Source organism: Gobio gobio (genome assembly GCF_949357685.1).
Source record: "Gobio gobio genome assembly, chromosome: 17".
In the NCBI taxonomy this organism is placed as follows: Eukaryota; Metazoa; Chordata; class Actinopteri; order Cypriniformes; family Gobionidae; genus Gobio; species Gobio gobio.
The window spans coordinates 28,497,182-28,524,359 of NC_137110.1; the positions used below are offsets into that span (position 1 = coordinate 28,497,182).

The window sequence follows — 27,178 nt, forward strand, 5'->3', positions numbered from 1 at the left end:
GAGGCAAACAGATCTACCTGTGCGTCGCCGAACCGTTCCCATATCAGCTGGACCGTCTGGGGGTGGAGTCTCCACTCTCCGGGGAGAGGCTGAATCCGTGAGAGCTCGTCGGCTGCACGGTTCAGGTCTCCCGGGATATGGACAGCACAAAGGGACCTCAGGCGCTTCTGACTCCACAAAACGAGATGGCGGGCGAGTTGAGACATACGGCGGGAGCGTAGACCGCCCTGGTGGTTGATGTACGCTACTACGGCCGTGTTGTCTGTCCTGACTAGTACATGTTGACCCCTCAGCAACGCTCGGAAGTGGTGCAGGGCAAACCGTACTGCCAGTAACTCGAGGCAATTGACATGCAGAAGGCGCTGGGGTCCTATCTAGGAGCCCGCGGCTGCTTGTCCATTGCACATGGCACCCCAGCCCGTGGATGATGCATCTGTTGATACAACAACATGCCTGGAAACTCATTCTAAGGACACTCCGGTCCGTAGAAAGCTGAGGTTCGACCACGGGGTGAGAGTCTGTAAGCAGGCCTGAGTCACTTGAACCCGGAGCGTGCCAGACCGCCATGCCCATCTCGGGACTCGATCGCGTAGCCAGTGCTGAAGCGGTCTCATATGAAGCAATCCGAGCGGCGTCACCGCGGCTGCAGATGCCATATGCCCCAGGAGCCTCTGAAATAGTTTCAGTGGAACCGCACTCTTGCCCTCGATTTGACGAAGGGAAGTCAGCAGAGACTGCGCACGCTCGCTCGAAAGCTGCGCGCACATGGCGACCGAGTCGATATCCATACCGAGAAAAGAGATCCTCTGCGCGGGGCAAAGTTTGCTCTTCTCCCAGTTGACCCGAAGGCCCAGACGGGCTAGGTGATGGAGCACCAAATCTCTGTGTCCGCAAACCTGCTCTCGAGAGTGACCCAGTATGAGCCAGTCGTCGAGGTAGTTCAGGATGCGAACCCCATGCTGCCGAAGGGGCGCAAGGGCTGCCTCGGCAATCTTCGTAAAGACGCGAGGGGACAGAGATAGCCCGAATGGTAGAACTGCGTACTGATATGCCCGCCCCTCGAAAGCAAACCGTAGGAACGGTCTGTGTCGAGGTAGAATGGAGAAATGGAAGTAGGCGTCCTTCAGGTCGATCGCTGCAAACCAATCGTCTGGACGAACGCATTCGAAAAGGCATTTCGCTGTCAACATCTTGAACGGAAACTGGTGAAGGTAACGGTTCAAGACGCGCAGGTCCAGGATCGGTCATAGCCCACCGGTCTTTTTGGGTACAATGAAGTACGGGCTGTAAAACCCGGAATTCATCTCGGCTGGAGGGACAGGTTCGATCGCACCCTTCGCCAGTAGGGTGGCAATCTCCGCTCGCATGACGGGGGCATTGGCCCCGATCATCGTGGAACGGACTCCCCGGAAGCAGGGAGGAACCTGCGCGAACTGAATCGCGTAGCCGCGCCTGATGGTCCGCGCGACCCAGCGGGACAGCCCTGGAAGCTGAAGCCAGACTCCCAGAAACTGTGCCAGCGGGGTCATACGGAGTACAGACGTACCCGGTGTGGGCTTGCAGCGATGCAGCGTCACCGGCCCGGACATGGGAGGCTGAGGGGCGTCCCGGTGCGGGGGCACGGTTGACTGCTGCGTCCTGACAGAGGAGACCAGGGAAGGACGCACGTTCCACTGGGGTCTGCTCTGCCAGGAGGCTGGCGACAGAGTGGGATGCGAGTGGCGGGACCCGTGGGTGGCGCGCACCGTCATCACCGGACTCTGTGGGCTCAGGGATGGGAATGTTAATTCTTTCTTTGACCAAATTAGGGTGCTGCTGACCCGTGGGCCAGCAGCTGAACAAAGGATTCTCCCCCGGCCCTCCACCGGGGGAAGGAGTGGTCCTGCTACCATCTCCTGGAAAGAATACTCCATCCCTGAGCCATCCGTCTCAGGAACGCCGCTTGGCCTGGCGTTTAGCGGGGCGGGCTGAGTGGATTGTGACGCCTTCCTTCGGCGACCTCTGCCACCCGGCCCGGGTGAAGGCTGCTGCTTGGGCCGGGCGGGAGGGGCGGGAGCCTTAGGAGGGCGTCCTCGGCGTGGAGCAGACTGAGGCGACTGTGCCGGCGGCTGGGTGGAGGCAGCAGCTGGCCGCGGGGGCAGTACATGTTTTATAGCCTCAGTCTGCTTCTGGGCGATTGAGAACTGTTGGGCAAAGTCCTCAACCGCCCCGCCGAAGAGGCAACCGGGTCCGCTCGGTGTCCCGCATATCGGCCAGGTTCAGCCATAAGTGACGCTCCTGGACCACGTTTGTGGACATCACTTGACCCAGGGAGCGTGCGGTCACCTTTGTCGCCCGGAGAGCGAGGTCGGTGGTGGCACGCAGCTCATTTAAGAGCCCCGGATCAACTCCACCCTCGTGCATGTCCTTAAGGATCCTGGCCTGGTAGACCTGAAGGATCGCCATGGCATGCAAAGAAGCGGCAGCCTGCCCCGCGGCTCTGTGCGATTTCGCCACCAAGGTTGATGTGAACCGACAGGCTTTGGAGGGGTGCACAGGATCACAGCGCCAGGTTGAAGCGCTCTGAGGACACAGTTGCATCGCAACAGAACGTTCAACTGGGGGGACCCCAGTGTACCCATTGGCCGCCGCCCCATCGAGGACGGAGAAGGCGGAGGAAGTCGCCGAACGGTCACGGGAAGACAACGGGGACTTCCAGGACCGCGCGAGTTCCTCATGAAGCTCGGGAAAGAAAGGTATTGGGGGCGGGGACTGACGGTTGTCAGCGCACGCTCTTAAAAACCAATCATCGAGCCTGGAGCGTTCGGGACAGGGCGGAGGGTTCCACTCTATCCCTAAGCTCGCGGCTGCCCGAGACAACATGGCTGTCAGCTCTGGGTCCGACTCGGGCAATGCTGGAGCGCCCGAAGGCGGCAGCACAGCCGAGTCATCATCCTCAGAGGACTCGAGCCCACCTTGTGATGCGGTGACCGACATCGCATCTTCCTCCGGAGCGCCAAACGAGATGCGCGGGGGGGCAGGAGCCGGCCCCGCGATCTGCGTCTGGACACTCGCGGGTTGCAGTGTGCAAGACGGGGGTGTGGCCCGAGGCATGAGCGTCGGGGCTTTGTTCCACACCGTAACCGTCAGGTCACCCTGACCACCAGCCGAAGTACTGGGCCTCTGGGACTCAGTAGATCGGGTTGTGGTAGAGGGGACTCTCACTTCATTACGAAGGTCATGGAGTCTTGACCGCAACACCGCGATGGTCATGTTCCCGCAGTGGGAACATGACTCATCCACAAATGCTGCCTGGGCATGCTGAAAGCCCAAACATACCAGACAGTGTTTGTACCCATCAGAAGAAGATAACGACCGGCCACACCCAGAAGTACACGGACGAGACATCCTGAAAAGGACGCGTCACGTGTAAGCTCTTTTATGAGAGGAAGCTTCGCAGAGAACGCCGAAGCGCCCAGGGACCACACACCAGCCGTCTATCGGACCACTGCGCAGATCAGCAGGCAGGCAGTATGATGATCACTGGAACGCGCCGTAACACCAACGTCTCTGGAAAGCTGCTCGTCTCGAAAGCTTGTCGAAGACTCAGATCAGGCTTGAAGGAGTGAAGAGATACTCTTGGCTCCAAAGCAGAAACATAATGCGATGTTGCCAGCGTACTTCCTTATATACCCACGAGGTGGGGCGGAGTTACGCATGCAAATTCCGCATGCCCATGGCATTGGCACTGCCATTGGGCGCTGTTGAATTCTCGGAGATGATTGGCTTCTAAGCGAAACCCCCATTCGTTAGTCACTAACGTACGTCATAGTGACTGAACGAAAGGGAACTCTGATATCATGTTTTTATGTGTGAATATTCCCAAACTCTCGGACAGTGCGATCTCTCTGTGGGTTATGTGATTGTTGTAATATTTATAAAAATATAAAATATAAAAATATAAAAACATGTATGTAATTAAAGTAAAAAATATTGATAAACACGTCTTTCGAATGGAAATAAATAACAAAAACTTTGGGTGTCTTGTTCATAATATTTATTTTCATATAAAAGTAACAGAGTAACTTTTTCACTCCTCCCCTCACTGCAACCGCCTAGTCTCGGCTGAATTTCAGGCGAGGCGCGGCGCATCTCAAACAAGCCTATTCTGTGATAATAGGCTTGTTTGAGATGCGCCTCGCCTCGCCTGAAATTCAGCCGAGACTAGGCGGCTGCAGCGAGGGGAGGAGTGAAAAAAGTGCAGGCAAGACGGACAGTTCTCTCTTCTCGTAGTGGATCAGACATCTGCGAGATCAAAGGCGGATATCGCGGGATTCACACTTGTGCGCTTTGTTGCTGATAAACTGGATGTAATTTAAGTTCTGTTACTTTTATATGAAAATAAATATTATGAATAAGACACCCAAAGTTTTTGTTATTTATTTCCATTCGAAAGATGTGTTTATCAATAATTTTTACTTTAATTAGGCCTACATACATGTTTTTATATATATATTTTTTATAAATATGACAACAATCCCATAACCCACAGAGAGATCGCCTTTGTTAGAGAGTTTGGGAATATTCACACATAAAAACATGTTTTCAGAGTTTTAAAATCAAGCATTTTAAAAAAGAACCATACTTCACGGTTGTTTAAACCAATAAGCATTAAGCTGTGTCGTCAGCAAGTCGTTTCCCATCATGCTTTTGATCAGCGCAGTCGGTGGAGAGCAACTGCGCTCCACTGCAGAATCCGACACATCCGCCTTTCGCTCGCGAGAGTTTTTTGACATACGTCAGCATGGCATCAGAGCAAGGCGGACCGCCCTCGGACACATTTCTAACCGGCATGCATCTCGCGCGGATCACCGGTGATCGGTTCTGCGCAGATTTTGCTCATCTCAAACAAGCCTAGTGGCGCTCGACTGCAGAATCCGACACGTCCGCCTTGCCATCGCGAGAGATTTTTGACACACGTCAGCATGACATCAGAGCAAGTCGGACCACGTTCGGACACATTTCTAACCGGCATGCATCTCGCGGTGATCACCGGTGATCGGTTCTGCAGATTTTGCTCATCTCAAATGAGCCTAATATCCCGCTATGTTTATTATTATTATGTATTACGTTACGTTTATGTGGCTATTATTGTACACTATTGAGTGGATACAATATAGAAATACTTTTAATTAAAAAAAAAAAAAACTTTTTTTTTTTCAACTGGAATAGAGTGCCGAAGTTATGACGTCACTTTGTAGGCCTACCCGGAAGTTAGCGGCGCATGGGTTCCCTCGATCGAAAAGCCATGCATTTTCCCCATAGACTTTTGGAAAATCGCAAAAAATAAGATCTGTGTTCAACAAAGAGTTATGACCCTTACACGTTTTGTCTGTCAAGATAATCTTTACAAATTAATCCAAAATGTATACATTTTGAAGCCTAAATAAAGCTGTCAGATATAAAATGTTAACGGTAGGCTATAAATGGACTACAGCACACCATGGATCAACGTCATCATCAAGCTTCCTCAAACTTTATTTAAAAAACAGGCTCGCTCATTATGATCTGCGCTGTGTATGAACACTTATACACTTTTTCGTGAGAAATATTGCCCATTCGTTTTTTCCAAAAATGTTAGAAACTAATTTTGTTTATGTGTGCCTCTCTGAGATTTTTTATCTTTTGTTAATGTTTTTTCAGACAATATGATTATCACTGTGATAACATTAAATGACATGAAACACAACCCAGTCTCTTTTTGTTAAATGCAAGTTTATGTATGATCAATAATACAAAAGTATAAGTAAAAGAGTGGATACAATATAGAAATACTTTTAATTTTAAAAAAATAATAATGTTTTTTTTTTTTTTTTCCCAACTGGAATAGAGACAGAGCGACACGCGTCATAATCTGAAGACCACGCCCACCGGGGGGAAAACAATCGAACGCTCTCCATTGACTTTGCATTGCGTGAAGCAGCCTCCTTGTCATCTCGGACTTATAACAAAAAACAGAACAATGTCTAAAAGCGGATATGTGACAAAGTGTACAGCAAACAAAATTCACTCCCTGGACACTCCCCGCGCACGCCCACTTTTATAGCATTTTTCAAAACTGTGGTGAGAACTGACGGCTGCTGAAACAGGGGGTTTCATGAACCTTTAAATGAAAGGAACGAAAAGCAGCATCATGTTTTCATAATCGTTGGAAGCAAAAATCAACAACGAAACTAAAACACAGCCGTTTAACCGGCTAATTATTTAGAGTAAGGGGGCCCCCTGGTGGTTCGGGTTAATCTGTGGACATTCAAACGGCACATAAGTTTCATTTCTCCGCCGCGCGGTTTACTTTCATTTCCGCTAAGGTAGTTGTGTGTCGTCAGTGATCCCTGATCCCTCGTCTCACAATGGCGGAAAATATGTCTCTCCTGGGTCTCGAGGACGAGTTGACATGCAGCATTTGTTTATGTCTTTTCGAGAACCCGGTGAGCTTAATCTGTGGACACAGTTTCTGCGCCAACTGTCTCGAAGCGACATGGAACGACAAGATATCATCGCTGTCCTGCCCTCAATGCCGAATGGCTTTCAGCAGTAAACCAGAACTCAAGAAGAACACTGTCCTCAGCGCGGTGCTGGATGCCTATAGAATAAAAGCGGGTGTCCCTGAACCCGTTAGGGAACCATTTGAGGTGAAAAAGAAAGATCCAGATGCAATCAAATGTGACAGCTGCATGGAAGCCAAAGCGGTCAAAACTTGTCTGACTTGTATGGCGTCCTATTGTGAGGATCATGTCAGGCCTCACCGGGAGAATGCCGTTTTCCGGGCACATCAGCTGTCTGACCCCCTGCCAGATCTAATGGAGCGTCTATGTTCCGATCATGGCAAACTGATGGAGTTCTACTGCATTCAGCACCAGAGCTGCATCTGCAGCAACTGTCTGCAGTGCGTGCATAAAGGCTGCGAGTTCATCACCGCAGATGAGCGGCGCTTTAAACAAAAGGTTGGGCCTCTCTCTAAACGTATTTGTGTATTAACGGATGTGAAAAAATATGATAGATAAACATGAAAAGGGACTTTACAACGCAATCTATTCAAGTACCCTAATATTAGTGCTTTTGGCAGTCCTCGAATTGGTCCCCACCCTTTTTTGGATATAAAAACAGGCTTTTGTTTTGATCAGGAGAAAAACAAAAATTATAACAGAGAGTTAAGCTACTATTCTTCTTTTAAATGGCTCACCCCAAGTAGGCTAATACTAGCTAAATTTGAGCTTTTAGAGCTGCACAGTAGAATCTCCATAATTGAGTTTCCATAATTCGTATAATAATTGATTCTGCTATTTTCCTGTTTATGACCAAACAAAAAACGTTTTTTTTTTAATCTTAGAAAATACTGAAATAAACTGATCCTAATACAAAGCAATAGAGTGCCGAAGTAATGACGTCACTTTGTAGGCCAACCCGGAAGTTAGCGGCGCATGGGTTCCCTCGATCAAAAAGCCATTCATTTTCCCCATAGACTTTTGGAAAATCGCAAAAAATAAGATATGTGTTCAACAAAGAGTTATGACCCTTACACGTTTTGTATACCAAGATAATCTTTACAAGTTAATCCAAAATGTATACATTTTGAAGCCCAAATAAAGCCGTCAGATATAAAATGCTAACGGTAGGCTATAAACGGACTACAGCACACCATGGATCAACGTCATCATCAAGCTTCCTCAAACTTTATTTAAAAAACAGGCTCGCTCATTATGATCTGCGCTGTGTATGAACACTTATCCACTTTTTCATGAGAAATATTGCCCATTCGTTTTTTCCAAAAATGTTAGAAACTAATTTTGTTTATGAGTGCCTCTCTGAGATTTATCTTTTGTTAATGTTTTTTCAGACAATATGATTATCACTGTGATAACATTAAATGACATGAAACACAACCCAGTCTCTTTTTGTTAAATACAAGTTTATGTATGATCAATAATACAAAACGTATAATAAGCTACACATGAAATAAAGCAAACAATTCAGTCAAACATCCAAAGTCAGTGCTAGTCGGCTAACTTACAACGGTAACGTACAGTTATAGCCTAAAAATAAACAAGTAATGAAACTTATCTTTGCACTCAGCCTAAACGATTTGCCAGGGAACAAATTATAGATCCATGAGAGCAAATATGGGCCGTTAAATCTCCACAAGACTAATTATAGCTGGAGACGCCACAGAGACATCAGAGCCAGCGGCAGACGGCAGAAGGACTAGCCGAGGAAAGTCAACTCTCGCCGGCTAAACAAGCGCTGACCGCCGCTGACTCACTGGAGCTCACAACTCCGATAACACCAGATAAAATGTTTAAATAGGCACTCTTCTTATAAATAAACCAGAGATTTGAGCTTTAAACAACTACATTATCGACTGAAAAAGTCTTAAAACTAAGTTGTCACACATTAACAGTAGATTTTAACACAAAAAGACGTGTAAACACAGCCCATGTCAGCCATTTCTCAACGAGACAAACATGTGAAGAGAGTAAACTCCAAATGTTCAAGCATCCAACTTAGCGCGAATAGCTCGATTTTTAGTTTTTAGGCTGAAACGCGGGCTAGTGAGAGATTGCCTGTTTGTCACGATGACGTCTAAAGTCCCCGCCAAAGAATGTAGTCCCTTTTAGCAACTTGTTAGCAACCATCGTTTTTAAGACACAATAAAGTTTTAAAAAATCACAAGCAGGTTTTAACTAATGTGTTTTATGTCATAGATCAAAACGTGAAAATATTTAAATCGTGCTTTAGGCTATACATGTAACAGCAGTTGAATGATTTCAGCAAATAAGCAGTTACATTTGATTAAATAGATTTTAAATTTGATTAAATGTTTGATTAAATTGCTGACACTGAATGAAAATTTGAAAGAAATTTGAGAAAGTTTAAGATTAATTTTAAGATATTTTTTTATTTTCAAAATGTAGGCTTGTATATATACCATTTTTGTATATATATACACTCTAAAAAAAGGTTCTATATGGTACCAAAATGGTTCTTGGCTCGCAATCATAGGGGAACCTTTTTAAGTGCTATATAGCACCAATTTTGGTGCTTCAGTGGTTCTTCAGCTGTTCTTTGACTAAGGTGCTATATAGCACCGCTAACTATGGTGTTATATAGTAGAGCTGCAACTAACGATTATTTTTTCTGTCGACTAATCTAACGATTATTTTTTCGATTAGTCGACTAATCTAACGATTATTTTTCCAGATTAATCTTATTATTCTTTTTTACTGATTATTGTATTTCAAAGAGGGTAGTGAATTTGTATATTATTTTAACATGAAATCAATGAATGATGACAATATTAATTGTATTTCAGGAAGGGTAGTGAACATAGTATGCCATTTTATAATGAAATATATGAACACAAGAAGCTTTTTAAACATAATATATAATGATACTATTCATCATAAAAGGTATACAGAGCGGGCCTAATAAGGAAAAGTTGTTTACTATAGTAGTTGAGTATTATTTACTTATTGATTTGTGTCAAAAGTAAACGAAAATGCACTTGCCCAGATAGCAATGAGTCGGCGGACCACCGGCGGTGATCCGGCGGCTGTAGAAGCGTCAGAATTGCGTAATCGCAAACACGTTTGACGGCGCACCGCCGGCGGCAGCCGCTTTTTAAAAGCGGCAGCCGGCTTCCTACCGCCTTCGTACCGCCGCCGGCCCGCAGGCAAACCGCCGTTCCGCCGCCTTTATACCAGAAGGCGGCCCGGCGGAGGCAAACGCTTTTTTCGAACGATCTGCCTCCGCTTATTGTGTAATAAATAATATATATATTTATTTATTATTCATATATTTGTAACATGCAGTTTATGATGGATAATAATTGAACAAACCAGATAAATTCCCATTTGGCATTTTTATTCCACATTTCAAAGTACATTAACTATCAATGATACAAGATAATATAAATTAAATATAACAGACAATAAATAAGCTTAAATAGGCCTATAAATAACAAAAAACATTTTTACTAAAGAACCTGCATGTTTCCAATTAAATTTTGGTTTAAAAAAAAAAAAAACAGCCTTACAAGCAAATTATAACACTTACAATATTTGTTAATAACAAATAGGTCAGCTCTGGGATGAAAAGAATTACCATTAAATATTATATCAAATAATGAGGATATTTGGTACCAAAGAATGTGCAGGATACCAAATAAATCGAGGTATAACATCACATTTAACAAGCCATTTCTAACAATAGCATAAATGGTAATAATTTAGAGTAAAGCTCTGGAGAAGAATAGAACAGTAGTAGAACAGAACATTATAACAAGCCTGACTATGGGTTCTCCGGTTTTCCCCGACCTCCAGAATGAGGCAGCGCAAATTGGCTTATCTTCAGTGATTTCTTGTGCGCCTATATAAAGGACAAACAACCTCGCCATCCCATATCTATCCAAGGAGCTGCCTTCAAGGCAGGGTCACAGGGAATAAAAAAAAAGTAATTTCCACAGTGAACAGTGTGGATTGGGTGAGTGTAGCCTGAAACTTCTGGCTTCTTTAGGGGTCTTGATGTTACTGACTGCAGGATAAAGAAAGGGTTCCAGGTGTCAGTAGTCAGCCTAGGTGTAAGAGGTCGGCTGTGGGTCCCTCTCAGCTGTGCGGCGTCTTTTTCCACCTTCACGATCAGATGCTCCTTTCAGGTAACGCATAGCGCTAACCTGGACCGCCTCATCAGTGGCATCCTGGGTTGCCGGGTTCTTCCGGATGGCTCCTGTAGAAAATACAGATCTGTCATTCCATGTGAATGTCATAAGGCCACACACATCTACTTAAATATATAACAAATTTATATATTTATATATATATTACTTTGAACAATGGTCTTCAGGAACATGTCTCTAAAACATGCTTTATCCCCTACACCCGTCCAGGTTGTATTAATGGAAAGGTGATTAGAGAAGATACTCTAAAGCATTCGCCACACGGTTGTCTTTAGGTCCCTCCCACATTTGATTGCCAAAAACCGAAGCTGAAAATACAAAAAAGTGTTACAAATTACATATCTCTGAAGCTTCTCATACATAAATATAAAAATGTGACAGGCTGTGATTCAGACTGTAGAATATGCAGTGTACAATCTTAAATTTTACTTTTTAGATTACCCTACAGCATTATAAACAAAATCAGCACACTTACTGGAGCTCTTTATCCTGCCTCAAACTGTTGTCAAGCAACGCCAAATGGGTTGTCTAGGGGGAGTAACAGACCCCCTGGCAGGGATAACTCTCCAAAAGACACATTGGCACTGAAATGTTGCAGCATAGTGTCCATTTTGTTGTCCATGCTATGCACAACATCGCCAAACTCTCCAAGACGTCGCAGCATTAGGGTCTGATCTGCACCTACAGGGGTTCACAGAATAAAAGAATAAAGCAGTCAGTCCTGGTCCCTCAACTACTAAACTATGACATTTACAACTAGGTCTACTACATGTACAGGTGGCCCCAGTGGGAATTAAACCAACAACCACAGGTGTTGTTTGCAAGTTGTACCTGATTGCCCAGTACGAGCAAACGTCGTCAACATTGTCCCAACTTGCTTCACCTGCTCATGAAGTGAGCCGCTGTCATCCGAAGCTACAAAATGAAAGGCATTTGGTAATTTTGGACCTACATCACAGTCAAAAAAGTAAAATTTAAGAAAGAGTGCATGTTCTCACCTGCTCGTGCATTGCTTTCCCTCAGGGCTTGGTTCTCATTCTGGAAATCTACATAAAAAATATTTTATTTTAATTATATATATATATATATATATATATATATATATATATATATATATATATATATATATATATATATATATATATATATATATATATATATATAACAACAACTACAGGCACAATTTTCCATACTGTTAAAGTTTCCAACATCTGCAATTTCCTGTTTGTCCATCTCAACTCCTTTCAATATTCTTCTCCTTATAGCCCAGTAACTAGACATTGTGACTAACAATTTATTTACCTTGAAAGCCGAAACGATTGTCCAACAATAGGTCTCTTGGATGAAGATAACCGATTGTGCTCTGGTCAAGGTATCTGCAAGAAAATGTGAACAAAACCGCATTGTTAACGTTAAATACAGAATATACAGTAGCTATGCTGTGGGGGGAAAAACTGGTCAGCCAAATGTGGAACAGTAAAATGTATTCATTCAGTGTAGTGATTCAAGTAAACTGCATTGTCCTCAAACATAATAAGTACAGCAGTTCAGAGAAATAACTCATAAATGACCTTAAATGCTAGAAGAACAGTAGCAACACAGCACATGTTAGCTAACACTTGCTAAAACTGACCTAACGTTAGCAGCATGCTTGTTCGGACTAACAAAATAATTTAAATAACCTATATACATCATTCTGTTTTGTTAGAAAACACCAAAAGTTAAACTTAAGTCTTTCTAGATGTAAAGCTTTGGCTAACTTACCTACAGTAGCTAGATACATTTTAACATGTAGAACATGCTTGAACTCAGTGTGTAAAAAAGGCGAAACAGCACGTGTTAGCTAACACTGTGTATTGTGCACTATATCAGCGTGCGTGTCTGAACAAACTAATTAAAACAACCTACCGGTATAGCTATACATCAAAAATGAACATAATATTGTGTGACACAAAAAGGAAACATGTACTTACTTAAACGCTCGTAGTCGAGGATATTTTCTGATCTCCTCTCTTCAAATACTAAAACCATGTGATGAGCGGCCGCTGTTGGTAAATCTGTATGTTTTACCGGTTTGTCTTCCGTCTTTTTTAAGTATACTGCCCCTCTCGGCCGGTGGAGGTACTTCTCTGTTTTTTTTTATTTTATTTTTATTTAAATTAGTACATGTATAGACAAGTACAATACAAAAAGTACAATGAGAGAAAAATAAAAATAATAAAGCATTGTGGTACAGTTCCGAATATGTAGAACAAAGAATAACAACAAATGTAACACTGTATATAAAATAAATAATAAAAATAAGAATTCTGAGATAGAAAATACTTTATAATATTAAGGCAGTCACATGAAATTGAAAAGCTTTCAGGTTTCTGTTTTTGTAAGCTTTTTGTTTTGCGACCTCATGTTTGAGAGGGTTTCAAATATTGTAAAAATCAGCTTTATAAGAGGTAATATTAGAGGGCTTCTTTTGAGTTATTCTTGTCTTATGAATGTAGAATTTTTCCTAAATAATTAATAATATATTTTTGTTTTTCAGAAAAATATGGGTTTTGAAAACAAAGTAAAATGTCATGAAGTTAGTTCTAATTTTTTGTCATGTCTATTTTAAAGTCAGTCCAAAAAGAAATAGAAAAAAGGCCAATACAAAAATAAGTGTTATCCTAAAATGAACTTTCAAACTTTCTTAACCCTCCTATTATGCTAAAAAAAAAAAAAGTATTAGCCTACATCCATTATGGGTCAAATTGACCAACACTGTTTAAACACACTCGACATGCAAATAATCAAGTGAAAATTTAAATGTAATTTCCTAAACCTAACCTTATCATGGAATCAAGAGTCAAGAATCTGTTATAAACCCTAATGGCTTTGGAGCAAAAAAAACTAATATTTGATATAATTCACATATAGGCTATTATGATTTTATAATCGCTTCAAATGTGAGAACTAGTTAAAATGCTGTCAGTTCCACTCTATTTCCCAACAAGCCAAACATAGCCAACGTGGCTGGTCGAATTTGAGAGTAGAAATCCTTGTATTTCACAGCGGCTTGCCGCCAGCCGGCCGCGGTCCATTAGGCGGAGGCAACCGCCAGAGAAAATGAAGCCGGCGGCCCGCCGGCTAGTCGGCCGCGGCATCTCGCAAGAAATGGGAGTGACGTATTCGGCGGCAAACGTTTCATCACCGCCAGCGGGACGCACCTATAGCCGACAGCTTAGGGCCGGCGGCAAAAAGAAGCCGTGCCGATATTTTTTGCTATCTGGGTGTATTTATCTGCAAAAGGTTCACATACAGGAGCTTTCAGCATAGTTGTAATGTATAACTAGTCGTCTATTTTGAAGATACATGTGCATAAACAACGACTAAAGCTGCCAGAAGTTTTTGCCCAAACTTCAAATACACATTTAAATGATTAAAGCTAGAGGCATATCTTAACTTTAATGTTACTTTAATCATGCAAACTACCTATACACAGCATGTTATTATGCATATGTGTTTGGGACAGAGGGGAACCGGGTCGCATTAACAGGAGATAAATGCAGCCCATAATAAATAAAAGCACGAGACGTACTGGGGTCGGAGAAGAACACCGGAAAATGTGACCGTATGTTGCAATACACGCGCCACGGTTCAGCTGCGCGAGAGAACACTGGCAGCAGGGTTGCCAGGTTTACACAACAAAACCCACCCATTCGTTACTCAAAACTAGCCCAAAACAAGCCCAATCGCGTTTCGGGGAGGTTATCTGGTAAACATCGCGTTCGGTGGGTTAAATATGTGTGTGTTTTTGCTTCAACCCGCGGACATGAGACACAGCCCGCGGCAACAGTGTAGAAGTAGCCCAATTCCGCGGGAAAAAAAGCGGACTTGGCAACACTGATTGGCAGTGTGAAAGCTCCCGCTCTCCACACACACATCTCCTGCTCTGCCACCGCGCGCAGTGTGAAACCGGCATTACAGAGCGAACAAAGCACAGTTTTATTCGGCTACTCCCACACTTTTGAATGTCGCGGTCTGGCTTTATATGATAAATGATAATTTTCACTATGCCCGGGGGCAGAAGCTGCCATTATTCTAGATCTTCTGTTCCATTCTAGAACGTAAATAATGTGCCGCCGACGCGTCGACGCATTTCACGCACGTCGACGTATTTTCGTAGTCGACGTCATCGACGACGTCGACGCGTCGTTGCAGCCCTACTATATAGCACCGCTACCATATACAGAACAAGTTAAGATATGGAGCTATATAGCACCAAAAGTGGTTCCTTTATGATTACGACGAAGAACCATTTTTGGTGCCATATAGAACCTTTTTTTAGTGTATCTATATGGAGCACCGTATATATGTTCTGTCACTGAAACAATACTACAGCCTGTAAAACATTTAAATAAATATCAGTAAATAATGGTAATATAAAATATATAAGAAAGTTAAATATTAGTTAATATATTGAATTTATATTTCCCCACAGATGCGCTCATATGCCGCTTTGCGCGGAAAGAGATACACGAGCAGGAAAGAGAGCATCGTTTTTCTAATATCTTAATGTTTTCTCCTGATGTTCCAAAACTGATAGTTGTAGCCTTGTAAAAGGTGTTGGTGTAGCGCAGAAAAAGCAAACGTTTAATCCCCTGTGAGAGACGTAAATGAAGATCCATGTCCAGTAGAATAAAATTAGAGTAAGCCTATTGTTAAATTTGTGGAAAATCGGGTGACCAGATCGCAAAACGTAGGCAAAGCTTTAATTTGGCTCACCTCACAAGCTCTCTCTTTCGTTATGAATCCATATGTTTCCATGGCTGCGATGTAACATTTAATTGCGAACCTATTTATTTTGTAAATAAATGTTTGTGCGTTACTCGTGTCATAATATTCACGTAAAACAGCATTCACATACCAAAAAAAAGTGTTTTGGCGATCACCGCAGGTGATACTCAGATGGTGCGGTTGTCACGCAGTCCTATCACTGGGCGGCAAACTATTGTAATATGCGGACAACATTTTGAAAATAACATCTAATAATCTATAATAAGTCATCTATAAATATATATCTATAAATAATCTGTAATTAACCATCTAGTCCAGGGGTGGGCAACAGTTTTAGTCTGAGGGCCACAGTTACTTTGACAAAGTAAACGGAGGGCCACACTTTGGACAATTGCAATTAAACATAGTTACATGATTAAATCGTACTTAATTAAATGCAGTACTTAATTATATGCTTAATTAAATGCAGATATGTATAAGGCTACAGTTACTTTGACTTTTGCCAGCCTATTTCAAGGCCTAATATATATATATTTGTGCGGCCTGTCTGACATAGGCTACTCTAAGGTTACAATAACTGGATTTACTTTCAAGGATTAATTTACTACACTACCCTGCATATTGTTCAACTGTCATTCATGCCAGCTGTAGCTATTCAATATCGAAAACTATTAACAAAACTGCAAATGTCTGTGTGCAGGTTACATTAACATACAGACTTCAGGCAATCTGGCTTGGAATTATAAAATTGAATTGGGGATACCTTCATCACTAAATGAAAAACATATTCAGCTTATTTCACTTGTTATTATTGATTTTTTTGTAATTTCTTTTTTAACATATGTTGTTTAAATCTTTTATAAAATAGAACAATTTAAGTGCAGATCAACTTCATCACACGTATGTTTGCTTGAAAGATAAAGAACAACATGGAATAGTCCAATGCGTCTCACAGAATTTAAATTTGATTTAGCTGTATCATCATCACCATCTACAGGACATGCATGCAGTATGAAATGCAGTATGAAATGGGGCACATGAAATTGTTAAGGGGGCTTAACGTTATACCATCAATGATCAATACACACTGATAACTAGCTTAATAAAAAGATAAGCCAGCGTCATTTATTATGCATATATTAACCCTTGTTTCACGCTTAATTTTAATATTCTAACTGACTCCCCAGTGAGTTTTTTCAAGGCGGTTCCTATTTTAGATTGTTCCCCCTTAATGTTTCCATGGCGATGCGTCATATTTGTCACGCGACACCGCACCCACAATAACACTGTATTACAGATGCATCGCTTTTATTCCCAGAGAATCAGGGTCAACAGTTTCTCCCGAAATACGTGCAAGAAAGTGGCCGGTCAACTGTGACAAGAATAGAGTAAACTTAATAGTTACTTCTACTATGTTTGTCTGGTATAATATCACTTCGGAAAAATTATATTTGAATAGATTGTTATTGCTGCTTCCACAGCCATCAGTGTGTATTTTACAAACTCCAAATGTATTGTTTTACTCGTGCTTATGTGTATTGAAATGTCTGAAACCTAAAATAAACATTATGAGGTTGAACAAAAACTGCATAGTTGTGATATATGACAGCGCTGAGGCTGAGGCTGAGCTCGTCCGTCTCTGGCTCAGCGCCAACCAACGCGCAACAGCACAGTTTGAATCCGGCAGTCATGCGACGTCACTGAACATCCTAAATACCATGTGGGACCGTACTCTCAGGGGCACAGAAGTAAAAATCCCATATATGCGACCATAACGATCAAAAGCTTAAACATTTCATTTGTAATCCTGAATACAAAAATTCAACTTTCATCCAAATTGCCAGCACATCGAGCGCATCGCGGGGGCCGGATTGAAGCACTATGCGGGCCGGATCCTGCCCCCGGGCCGTATATTGCCCATGTATGATCTAGTCACATGTTTTGTGACGTCAAACGCAGGTGGTGTAATAACTTCTGCTAATTAATCAGTTCAAGAAAGCTATTAATCTCAAATTAAAATAGTTAATTTGCATGAACAAATGAATGTTATGCAATATGAAAATGGCGTACACTTTACTCCTGTATATGTAGTTCATTTAGTCTGCAGCTTTTTTCACAACGTAATTTCTCTGTAACGAACATGGTTTCTCAGGACTATTTCACTATCACATGAAATGGAAAATCATGGAACTATGGTATCAGGGAAAATTGCAATCATATTTTGATAACATTGCTGTTGGGAAATGCACTCCTGATTGGTTGGATTTGTTACACTAATGCAAGAATAATGTGAGCAAACCTTTCATAAACTTTTGGAGTCAATTCTTAAAGTTTAGTTGTTGCTGAAAGCTTTTTATTTCCTCTTTTTTCTAATTATAGCCCAAGCATAGTGTCCAATAATGTAATATTTACTTTTTTTCTTTTGAAGGGTTGTTTATTTGACATGTAAACATTGGATTGTGTGGTCTGAATCATACAGCAATGAAAGGATTCTCTAAAACACTTTGTGTCCTGTTATTCTTGAAACTCTTTTAGACTGACCTGACTGACAAGCTCAACATCCTTGATGTCAAAACTGACAAAAATCAGCAGGTTATCACACAGATGAAGGAGCAACAAACCAAATTAAAAGTTAGTAAATGTTCATTTTTCTTTGGGTATTAGCAGAATCAGACAGACTGATTCTGATGTAAGATGATAGGATTCAAGATGTGCATGTCTCTTTACCTACCATCATGCATTACACTCCATCCATGCATCTCAAATGTCAGGAGCTCCATAAGATGGCGTTTTAGACTTTGGGCTTACATTTTCTTTGGTGTTGCTTTCCCAGGACTTAGCTACAACCCGCAAACGTATTCTTGAGGCAGAATACAGGCAGATCAGAGAAGCGATCGACCGTGATGAGAAAGAGGCCATGTTTGCTATTGATAAGGAACAAGAGAAAGGTCAGATCAAACTGGTCTCCTTGATGAAAAAATTTAATGAGAACGTTGAGAAGATGAATAGGTCCAAATCTGAGATCAACAGTCTGCTGGACCAGTCACAATCACTTGCATTCTTAAAGGTGATCCAGAGTATGATTTAACACTTTTCTGCTTTATAACTCTTACTTGAACCTTAGATATACACTATATTATATATGTGATGGGATGGGATGGGATGGGGGGGGGGGTATACCTAACCTGGATGTTGTTTGATGTATATTTGGATTCTTGACTTTCCCATTCTCTGTCACAGGCCTCTGTGGATTTGCCCTCAGTGGTAAATTTTGAGCCCTATAACCCTCGCATGTCTGTGGAAAGTAAAGAGGTGATAGCTTACCATTCCTCTGCAGTTGCACTGAAGGAATGGATCACCAAATTAATGGAGAAGCCAGCAGAGAACAGAATCTCTGTACTTAAACCAGGTGTGTTAGTGCGGGAGCTTCTATAAAATGTGCACTAAGTTCAGTATACAGCAACACCATAGTCATAGCGCATGCTAAGAGTTGTGACCTACATATGTTTTTACAGAGTTTGAAATATCTGTTCTTGGTGCAGGTGAGATTGTCTTTTGATGATTTGGTGTTAAAATCTGGGACATACTAATCATATAAAAACGTGTATACAAATTATTATGTTGCCTGATTGTATGTTGTTGAGGTAATCCTTAATAAAGCTGCTGACAAAAGAGGTGAACTAGTCCTCTAATCCTCTAGGAAACCAATTCCCAGGAATCCCATTCCAAGGAATCCCTTGTGAGATTCCTGCACTCCTACCAAATCCAAGAGAGTATGTTCAGATGTGTAAGTTGTATATCTTTTGCAGGTGAATGGGCTGTTGTTTCTGATTGACTACCTAAATCCATCCATCACTATTCTTTCATTATTCTCCCGCTGTATTTCAGCACGTATGAGGTCTCCCAGTCCAGCCCGTGCTCCCAAAACCAAGGCTCTAGGAGCTAAACAGAAAAGTAAGTCAAGTGCATATAATATATATAATACGTATAATGTACACCTTTCTCTCATTGTTCCTTTTTCCTAATAGACAAGAATCCTAATAAAGAGCTGAAAGAGCACAAAGAACGCAAAGACCAGAAGTCAAACAGTAAGCTCTGACCATACTCCATATGTTCATTATTTTACAACTGTCTATTACTGTTTGTCTGATTAGCTTTATGTGTGTAGAATATATTCACACCTTGTGATTGGACTGGAAAAGGAGGGGCCTTGGTTAGCAACTTATGGTTCACAGAGATATGTTTTCACATTATTTCTGAAAAGGAATGTGGATCAAATTTATATTTCTTAGAAATGATTCTAACATTACATATATCTTCTTTGCCAGGATCCAGGAATCCCCCTAAAGGAATAAGCCCTCTTTTGTCCAAAAGCATGGAGAACTTGATTGACCTCACACCTAAAACTGTAGACATACTTGACATATGTATGTAGGAAAAGTTCTTGTTCAATTATGCCCTCCTAAATCTATTCTTTTTTGTAAGGGGTCTGTGCTCCTCATTGTAATTCCAGAATAGACTGCAGATTCTACTCTAGAAGCAATCAATCAATCAATCAAAATATATCAGACCATTATTTGATTTATTTATTATTTTTAAAGCAACCATTTTGAAAATATTGAATCTCTCCAGGGCTTCGTTTCTCGTACAAAGACATAACTCACTATTAAGAATGCATTATTGGAGAAATTAACTAGCTAGTCACAAATGTTTCCTGAAACCATAGTAACATGGTCACACCTCCGTCATTTAAACCAAATGTAATGAAATATAGGACTCAAATTGGTGACGTCAAGCACAGGGGGTGTAATAAATTAACTTATGCTTTTAATCAGTTTGAGAAAACAATATCAAATTAACATAGTTCATTTGCATGAACAACAGAGCCTTTTTTATCACATTACGGTATGCAGTATGTCATTGGTGTACACTTTGCTCATGTATATGTGCAGTTCATTTAGTCAGCAGCTTTTGTCACAACGTAATTTCTCGTTAACGAATATGGCTTCTCAGGACTACTTCACTATCACAGGTTGAGAGCTTTAGCTCTAACAAAGTAAGTTTGCGACGTTGTTTTCAAATGTTGGAAACATTGAAAATCTGGTATCAGGAAACAACAAACCATTGAACTCTGTTGGAAACAGCAAGAATTGGCTAACAATGCTGTTGAGAAATGCACCCTTGTTTGGTTAGATTTGTTAAACTAATGCATGTATAAAATGAGCAAACACTTGATTTCCATTTGGAGTCAGTTCTTTAGTTGTTGGTGAAAGGGTTTTTATTTCTTCTTTCTCTCATTACAGCTCAACCTCTTAGTTCACCAGCAGCGCAAAACTTTGTTAACAGGAGTGATCTTCTTAAATGTGAGTTTAAGATAGTTTCTATTTTATCCCCTTGTCCATCTTCATCACTTTTGACGTTTATGTGCGTGTTTCTCCTGTCTTAGATGGCACTATCCTCAATTTTGATGTCAGAACGGCTCACAAGCGGATTTCCCTGTCTGAAAACAACACCAAAGCGACAGTCTCGGATGACCCTGCTCACTATTCAGATATTCCCCTTCGCTTTTCTGTCTGTTCCCAGGTGCTCTGCACAAAGGGTTTCTCTCAGGGCCGCCATTACTGGGAGATCAAAATGAGCACTAACAACTTCTGTGGTTTGGGCCTTGCATATGGAAGGATCGACCGCAAGGGTCCCGCTAGCCGCCTGGGGCGTAATGCAGAATCCTGGTGTGTGGAGTGGTTTAACGTGAAGCTTTCCGCATGGCACAACAGCATCGAGACAGTGTTGGCGAATCCCAACCCAAGCCGTGTGGGCATCCTGCTGGACTGCGATCAAGGAAGTGCAACTTTCTATAATGTGCAGGACCGGGCTTACCCTTTCCACACCTTTGTCTTCCCTTTCACTGAGGCTGTTTATCCAGCTTTCTGGATCTTCTCAAATGGTTCTTCTGTGTCTCTGTGCAAGCTAACTAAAACTGTATAGGGTGAACTGATATAAATTGTTATTAATTTATGTTTTGTTCATCTTTGGGACACGAAGAATATATTTTTTATTTTCTCTAATCATTTTGTCCATCCATTGAAATTTCACACAACCAAAATGTTTACGCTTCAAGTTCTTAAAGAATCCAGTGAGGATTGATCTCACATCACAATCCACAAAGCAAGCACGTTTTAACTTCCGCGAGAACTGAGTTTTGTTCTTTTGCATCAAGTAAGCACGGCTGTGCTGCCGTTGACTGTATTAGATGTGCTCTATGTGTGTATGTTGGTTGATTAAATTAAATCTTTTCAGCATATAAAGTGATCATGTCTCTTCAGAAGACTTGGATTAAACTGCTCAATTCATATGAATTACTTTAACAATGTCTTTATGAAATGTTTGAAGCTTACATTGAAGGTTGCTTTGACTTTCAATGGATGGACAAAAATTAGGCACATTTCTTAATTTCTGTTGAATGAAAAGAACTCACAAGTATGATTAAATTATGACAGAACTTTCATTTATGGGGGATTTTTCCCTCTATTTAAAATAATAATTTGGTGTGGTTTATTAAATGGTTACAATATGGGTGTCTTTCAAAGGGCCATGTCAGACAATCAAGCCAGGGTTGTCAAATTATATTTTTAATTAAAATGTTAGTATGTTGTGATTGTATGGGCTACATAAAGCATACTTTGTAGTCCATACATGTTCATTAATATCTTTTAATGCTGACCAAAAAATTGATTGATGGATTTTATCTTATTTTACCTTTATTTACAGGAGTGTCCTGGCCAAGACAGCAGTACAGTCAGTTTCAATCACAATCACAATTTAACTTAACAGAATAACAATAAAAACTAAAACACTTAAAAACAATTGCACATTATTTAAAGGCAAAAATATGGAATGTATATTTAAAGGTTAATGCAATCAAACTGTAATTATTCCAAAAATAAACCTTAACAGAGTGAATAGTCCACTTTTTTTTTTTTTTTTTTCAAACGTCATTGATCCATAAAGGGGTAAATTCAATGTACATATGTGGTTTTGCAAATGTGACATTTATTGTTTTCTGAAATCTATTAAGTTGCATATTTTAGTTATAAGTTGGTTGAAGTGTTTAACTTCATGTCATGATTACTCCTGACATTTATTGGTTTTGTCACATGGACAAAGTCCATTGCTACTGAGCTCCAGATAGAGTTGTCTTTGTTCCTCCTGATCAAAGTATACTGTCAGAACTGTTTTGGGGCATTAAAAACAATATCAAATAATCTGTATATTGAGAGCTCAGATAAGTCCATCCATATATGAGTAAAGGCAGTCCATTCACATAAATTCTAGCACATTTAAAGTATGACATGCGGCCACATTTTATCAGGAAAAAAAAAACGATTTCACCCTGCAGTAAGGAAATATTATGTAAATAAATATTTTTCTTTTCTTTAGGAATAGCTCAGGAAGTTCTGTAGTGAAGCATGAATTGTTTTATTTATGCAATTTACAACTGTAGTTAATATGGCATGTAAAGTAATTTAATAATGGGGGGGGGGGGTTCAAAGTGGGAAAATATATACATAAAAATATCAGAATGATGCATGAACATACCCATGTCTCGTATAAGAATACATGTAATAGTATATAGATTTATAATTATTTTTCTTTCATTGTCTGTTGTATTGATCAAACTTGCGATTATTAAGTTATGGAATGGCTTAATCCTGCTTCTAAAATGGTGATTGGTCACTTGTGCAGCTCAATTTGTTTTCAATGCTGAATGATAAAATGTCCAATAATAACAACAATAAAATAAAAACAAAATCTTTAAAAAAAAACTTTATATTCTAATTCATTTTAAACAAATTACTGACTCATTTGATTTCACAACAAACATACAAAACAAGACTACATTCAACACTTTGCCAGGAGCAGCTACAGATCAAAACTATGCTTTATTTGCATTTGAAAAATAAACCGTCAACCATGTCAAGTTTCTATAGCATTAAGAAGTCAGTGCAAAATATATCAACCTTCAATATTCAATACAGTGAATCCAACTTTAACACTTCCAAATTATTAAAATGATAAATCATCTATATTCCCACTGAGAATAATACTCTTGTTTAAAACCCCTTAGCACATTTAGAGCATGTGTAAACAGTCTAGTTTTAGTAACATTACAGGTCTTCAGGAAACAAAACAATTAGAAAGTGTGATTACAGTTCTAAAGAGATTTTCATCACAACCACTGCTTCAGTATTTATACACATAAACATAATGGGAAAAAGTAGTTACAACATGTAATTTCAAAACAAATTTTCTTTGACAGTAAATAATAAATACACTACAATTTTGATTTTATTCTTTCTTAAGGTTTACAGACATTACTGAACTCGTTTTAATAAGACTAATACAGCAGTCTACATTTCAATGCACAGCTGATGAACATAATTTAACTGAAAAATAATCAAACTTTGCTGCAGAAAAAGGGTATATTTATAATATTTTTGGTAACACTCTTATTTCAGCTTACAAAGAAGTATCAAAGTCTCCTTCACAATTATCTATGAAAAATGGCTGCCATTTTAATTGAAATTACTTTGAGTATAAAATGAACTATGAAATGAAGTAAAATTATTAACTGTTTAAATACATTATATCAGCAAAACCTCAGATTTATCAAGTTTACAGCAAGGTTTAATGGATAATATATGTTACTCCTGAACGTCATGTGCTTGAGTGCTTGATCAAAGTCATAAATAGAGATAGATATAACGCATGACATTACATATTACCACTCCTACAGCTTAGTTTCTCAAGAACATCACTGATACAAGAGATCACTTGAGCATGACTCATCAAAAAAGCTGTCACAACGAAAATCATTGTTGAGTCATCAAATGGGACTTGATGTCATGAAACTGGGCCTCAGTCAACAAAAGATCAGGTGATGATCAGGTCATGAAGGGAGGGGCAGCTAGCTACAATTGTACTGAAACGAGAAAGACTTGGAAGAGTTTGGGATAATAGAAAATAATCATTTTAGGATGGTCATATTCTAGGCAAAGTAAATCACTTTATGTGCCACCATAAAGATATCTACAGAAAATTGAGAGAAAACAAACATTCAATAAAACATAAAATATCCGATAATCAGCATATGCAAAGAAAAACAACACACTGAGGGGGGAAAGAAAATAAAGAATGGTTTCTTAATCCAGTGCTTTGAAATATTTTACTGCCGTTTCATAAACAAACCCAGTAATACAAATGGAATACTGTAAAATAATAAGATATCAATGGCACATCCATCCACAATCTACTTAAAGCATTGCAATTTTTTTCTCACAAAAGTAGTAATAAAACAGAAGGACCCAAGCAAAATTATTGCACAGCTAAACTTATACAGCTCAAATACAAGATTTCTGCAGTGAGTTGTATATTCACAGGCCTATGGCACTCACGATCAGTGCAAGACATTCATGTCTAAGCAGCTTTGGTTGCAACATTCTCCACTGGACTACATTTTACGATTGCCTGAGCTTTGCTTATAGCTAAATATGATTCCATTTTGGACTATTAACAGCTAAAACCTTAGCCACTTCTTAGAGCTTCCGGGTAACACTCCCTATGAAAAAAATACACACACACACATGTACAACACCTGTTTCAACAGAGACAGACCTCTTGTGGACAGTTTAAGAACTACAGGTGTGCTTAGAGGGGGCTTAATGCTTGAGAGAGAAAGGGGCTTTAGAACTCTAAGGAATAACAACTGCAGATGTTATTACTAGAGTAGCACATGCACATTATGTACATTTACGACTATGACATCAGATACTTATCATATCAGGGTTTCTTTCGTTCATGCTGTGCTACTTTCTGGGGTGGAAATAGCACAGACAGAGTGATTATATCCTTACTAAGACGTTTCCTGTGCATTGCTAGCGGTGTCAATGTGATCGGCTGAGGGTTCTTCAGTCTCTGAGGTGCTGGAGTCGTCATCATCATCATCTGTTTGTTCTGCACTGTGGTACAGCATGAGAGCCTGGGTCTTATGGGTAATGGTGATGGTGCATGGACCCTGTGCCCACGGCTCTCCATCCACCTGCATTGGCATCCGAGAACTCTTCAATACCAGCTACCACAAAGAAGCAGAAAGATAATCATGTTTTCATCTTTCTGTTTGTTGTTGATAATTACTAATAGTGCTTGTGTCCACTGGCACAGCGCAAGCAGAGCAGGCGTTTTCAATGAATTCCTATGGGTGTTGAGCAACATGTTTGTGTGGAGACTTGTGGGATTGACAGCGGACCAGAGAAAGCATTGAGAGCTTCTGAAAGCATAGAAAAGTTGAGAACTTTATGCAACTTTGCAAATGAGGAGCGAACAATGCCGGGTGGCAGCAAAGAGCTGTGAGGTTCAGGTAGTTTGTCTTGAGCGTTTAAGGGTGTGTTCACTTGGTTCGTTTGGTCCTGACCAAAAGAAAAAACATTTAGTCCTGGGCCCTCATTTATCATTTACATTTATGCATTTGGCAGACGCTTTTATCCAAAGCGACTTACAGTCTTACACCCTTATTACAGGGACAATCCCCCTGGAGCAACATAGAGTAAAGTGCCTTGCTCAAAGACACACTGGTGGTGACCGATGGGATCGAACCAGCAGCAACCTTCTGTGTGTTAGTTCCATGGTTTAACCCACTGGACCACCATCTCACTCAATAATCAATTTGAGTTATCAATTTATCAATAGTGCGTAAGAACAGTTTCACGCAAAGTGTGGATCTACCAACTTGTACTTATATGTAGAAATGTGTGTAAATATAAGCAGACATCTGAGCATGCTTATGCAGAGAATCTAGTGGTAGAATAGCAACACTACACAAAAAGCATCATACTGTGATGGGCAACATCGTGACTATGATGAGAAAAACAGCTATGCTTGAGCATTCTGTCCTTTTTAGGGGCGTATCTTGTGACGTCCCGTTTTTGGTTTGTTTACATGTTCGTTTACATTTTGCGTTCATATTTCATTCAAACCGCATCAGAGTTTGTTTGGAAGTGGAGCGAGACCCATCTTTTCAGCTGTCTTGGTCCGCTTGTTTGAAGCACCAGGCTTCGGATGGCAGCGTTCACACTTATTAAAATGAACCGCACTAACAGAGCAATTGCACCAGGGTTCATTTTTGATTGAACCAAAAATGCAAAGTGTGAGCACACCTTAAAAAAATGCAGATTTTGCTGGAGGTTCTGCTCGATTATAGGTTTTGCAGTTGTTACATACAGGGGTTGGACAATGAAACTGAAACACCTGGTTTTAGACCACAATAATTTATTAGTATAGTGTTGGGCCTCTTTTTGTGACCAATACAGTTCACAGTGGTCCTCTTCCAGAACAGTGCCCAGGTGATGCTGGTAGAGAAAAATGTTTTCCGACTTGTTCCTCCAAAATGACTGTGCAGGCCATGGGAGATGTTCAACTGCACTTTCATGTTCATCAAACCATTCGGTCACAAGTCTTGCTGTGTGTAGTGGTGCGTTATCATGCTGATACACGGCACCCCATTCAGGGCACAATATTTGAACCATTAGGTGCACATTGTCCTCCAGAATGGTTCAGTAGTCCCTGGCAGTGACGCCCATCAAGCACAGTAGGGAATGTCATGACATTCAAGCCATAACCATTACGGATTCACCCCCATGC

General features: G+C 40.7%; 2 protein-coding genes and 1 long non-coding RNA gene across 6 annotated transcripts in view; 1 reads left to right on the top strand and 2 right to left on the bottom strand.

Moving 5' to 3' along the window:
* The first annotated feature begins 6,075 nt into the window (after window positions 1-6,075).
* On the top strand, window positions 6,076-23,263 carry trim25 (tripartite motif containing 25). 4 transcript variants are annotated; one of them, XM_079841376.1, is made up of 11 exons: window positions 6,076-6,983; window positions 18,020-18,115; window positions 18,318-18,551; window positions 18,725-18,893; window positions 19,000-19,026; window positions 19,185-19,271; window positions 19,373-19,438; window positions 19,513-19,572; window positions 19,813-19,911; window positions 20,788-20,847; window positions 20,931-23,263. In XM_079841376.1, the coding sequence occupies exons 1-11, from the start codon at window positions 6,390-6,392 to the stop codon at window positions 21,467-21,469; spliced, it is 2,031 nt and encodes a 676-aa protein (XP_079697502.1). In that variant the 5' UTR covers window positions 6,076-6,389; the 3' UTR covers window positions 21,470-23,263. The 4 variants fall into 4 exon arrangements, with proteins under 4 accessions (XP_079697502.1, XP_079697504.1, XP_079697503.1 ...); XM_079841378.1 differs by lacking the exon at window positions 19,813-19,911 and having other exon boundaries at window positions 6,082-6,983; XM_079841377.1 differs by lacking the exon at window positions 19,000-19,026 and having other exon boundaries at window positions 6,082-6,983.
* LOC307141311 lies at window positions 9,881-12,887 on the bottom strand. Its single transcript, XR_013818340.1, has 7 exons — window positions 12,685-12,887; window positions 12,014-12,087; window positions 11,710-11,757; window positions 11,543-11,626; window positions 11,187-11,392; window positions 10,860-11,019; window positions 9,881-10,761 (listed from the first exon to the last, which is right to left on the bottom strand). It is a non-coding gene; the product is annotated as an uncharacterized lncRNA (long non-coding RNA).
* Window positions 23,264-23,293: 30 nt separating the features above from the next.
* The window catches only part of dgke (diacylglycerol kinase, epsilon), a 33,219-nt gene continuing 29,334 nt past the window's right edge, over window positions 23,294-27,178 (bottom strand). Inside the window, exon 11 of the mRNA XM_079841381.1 lies at window positions 23,294-25,613. Coding sequence (XP_079697507.1) covers window positions 25,395-25,613 — 219 coding nt within the window. The 3' untranslated portion in view covers window positions 23,294-25,394. The remainder of the gene's footprint in view (window positions 25,614-27,178) is intronic.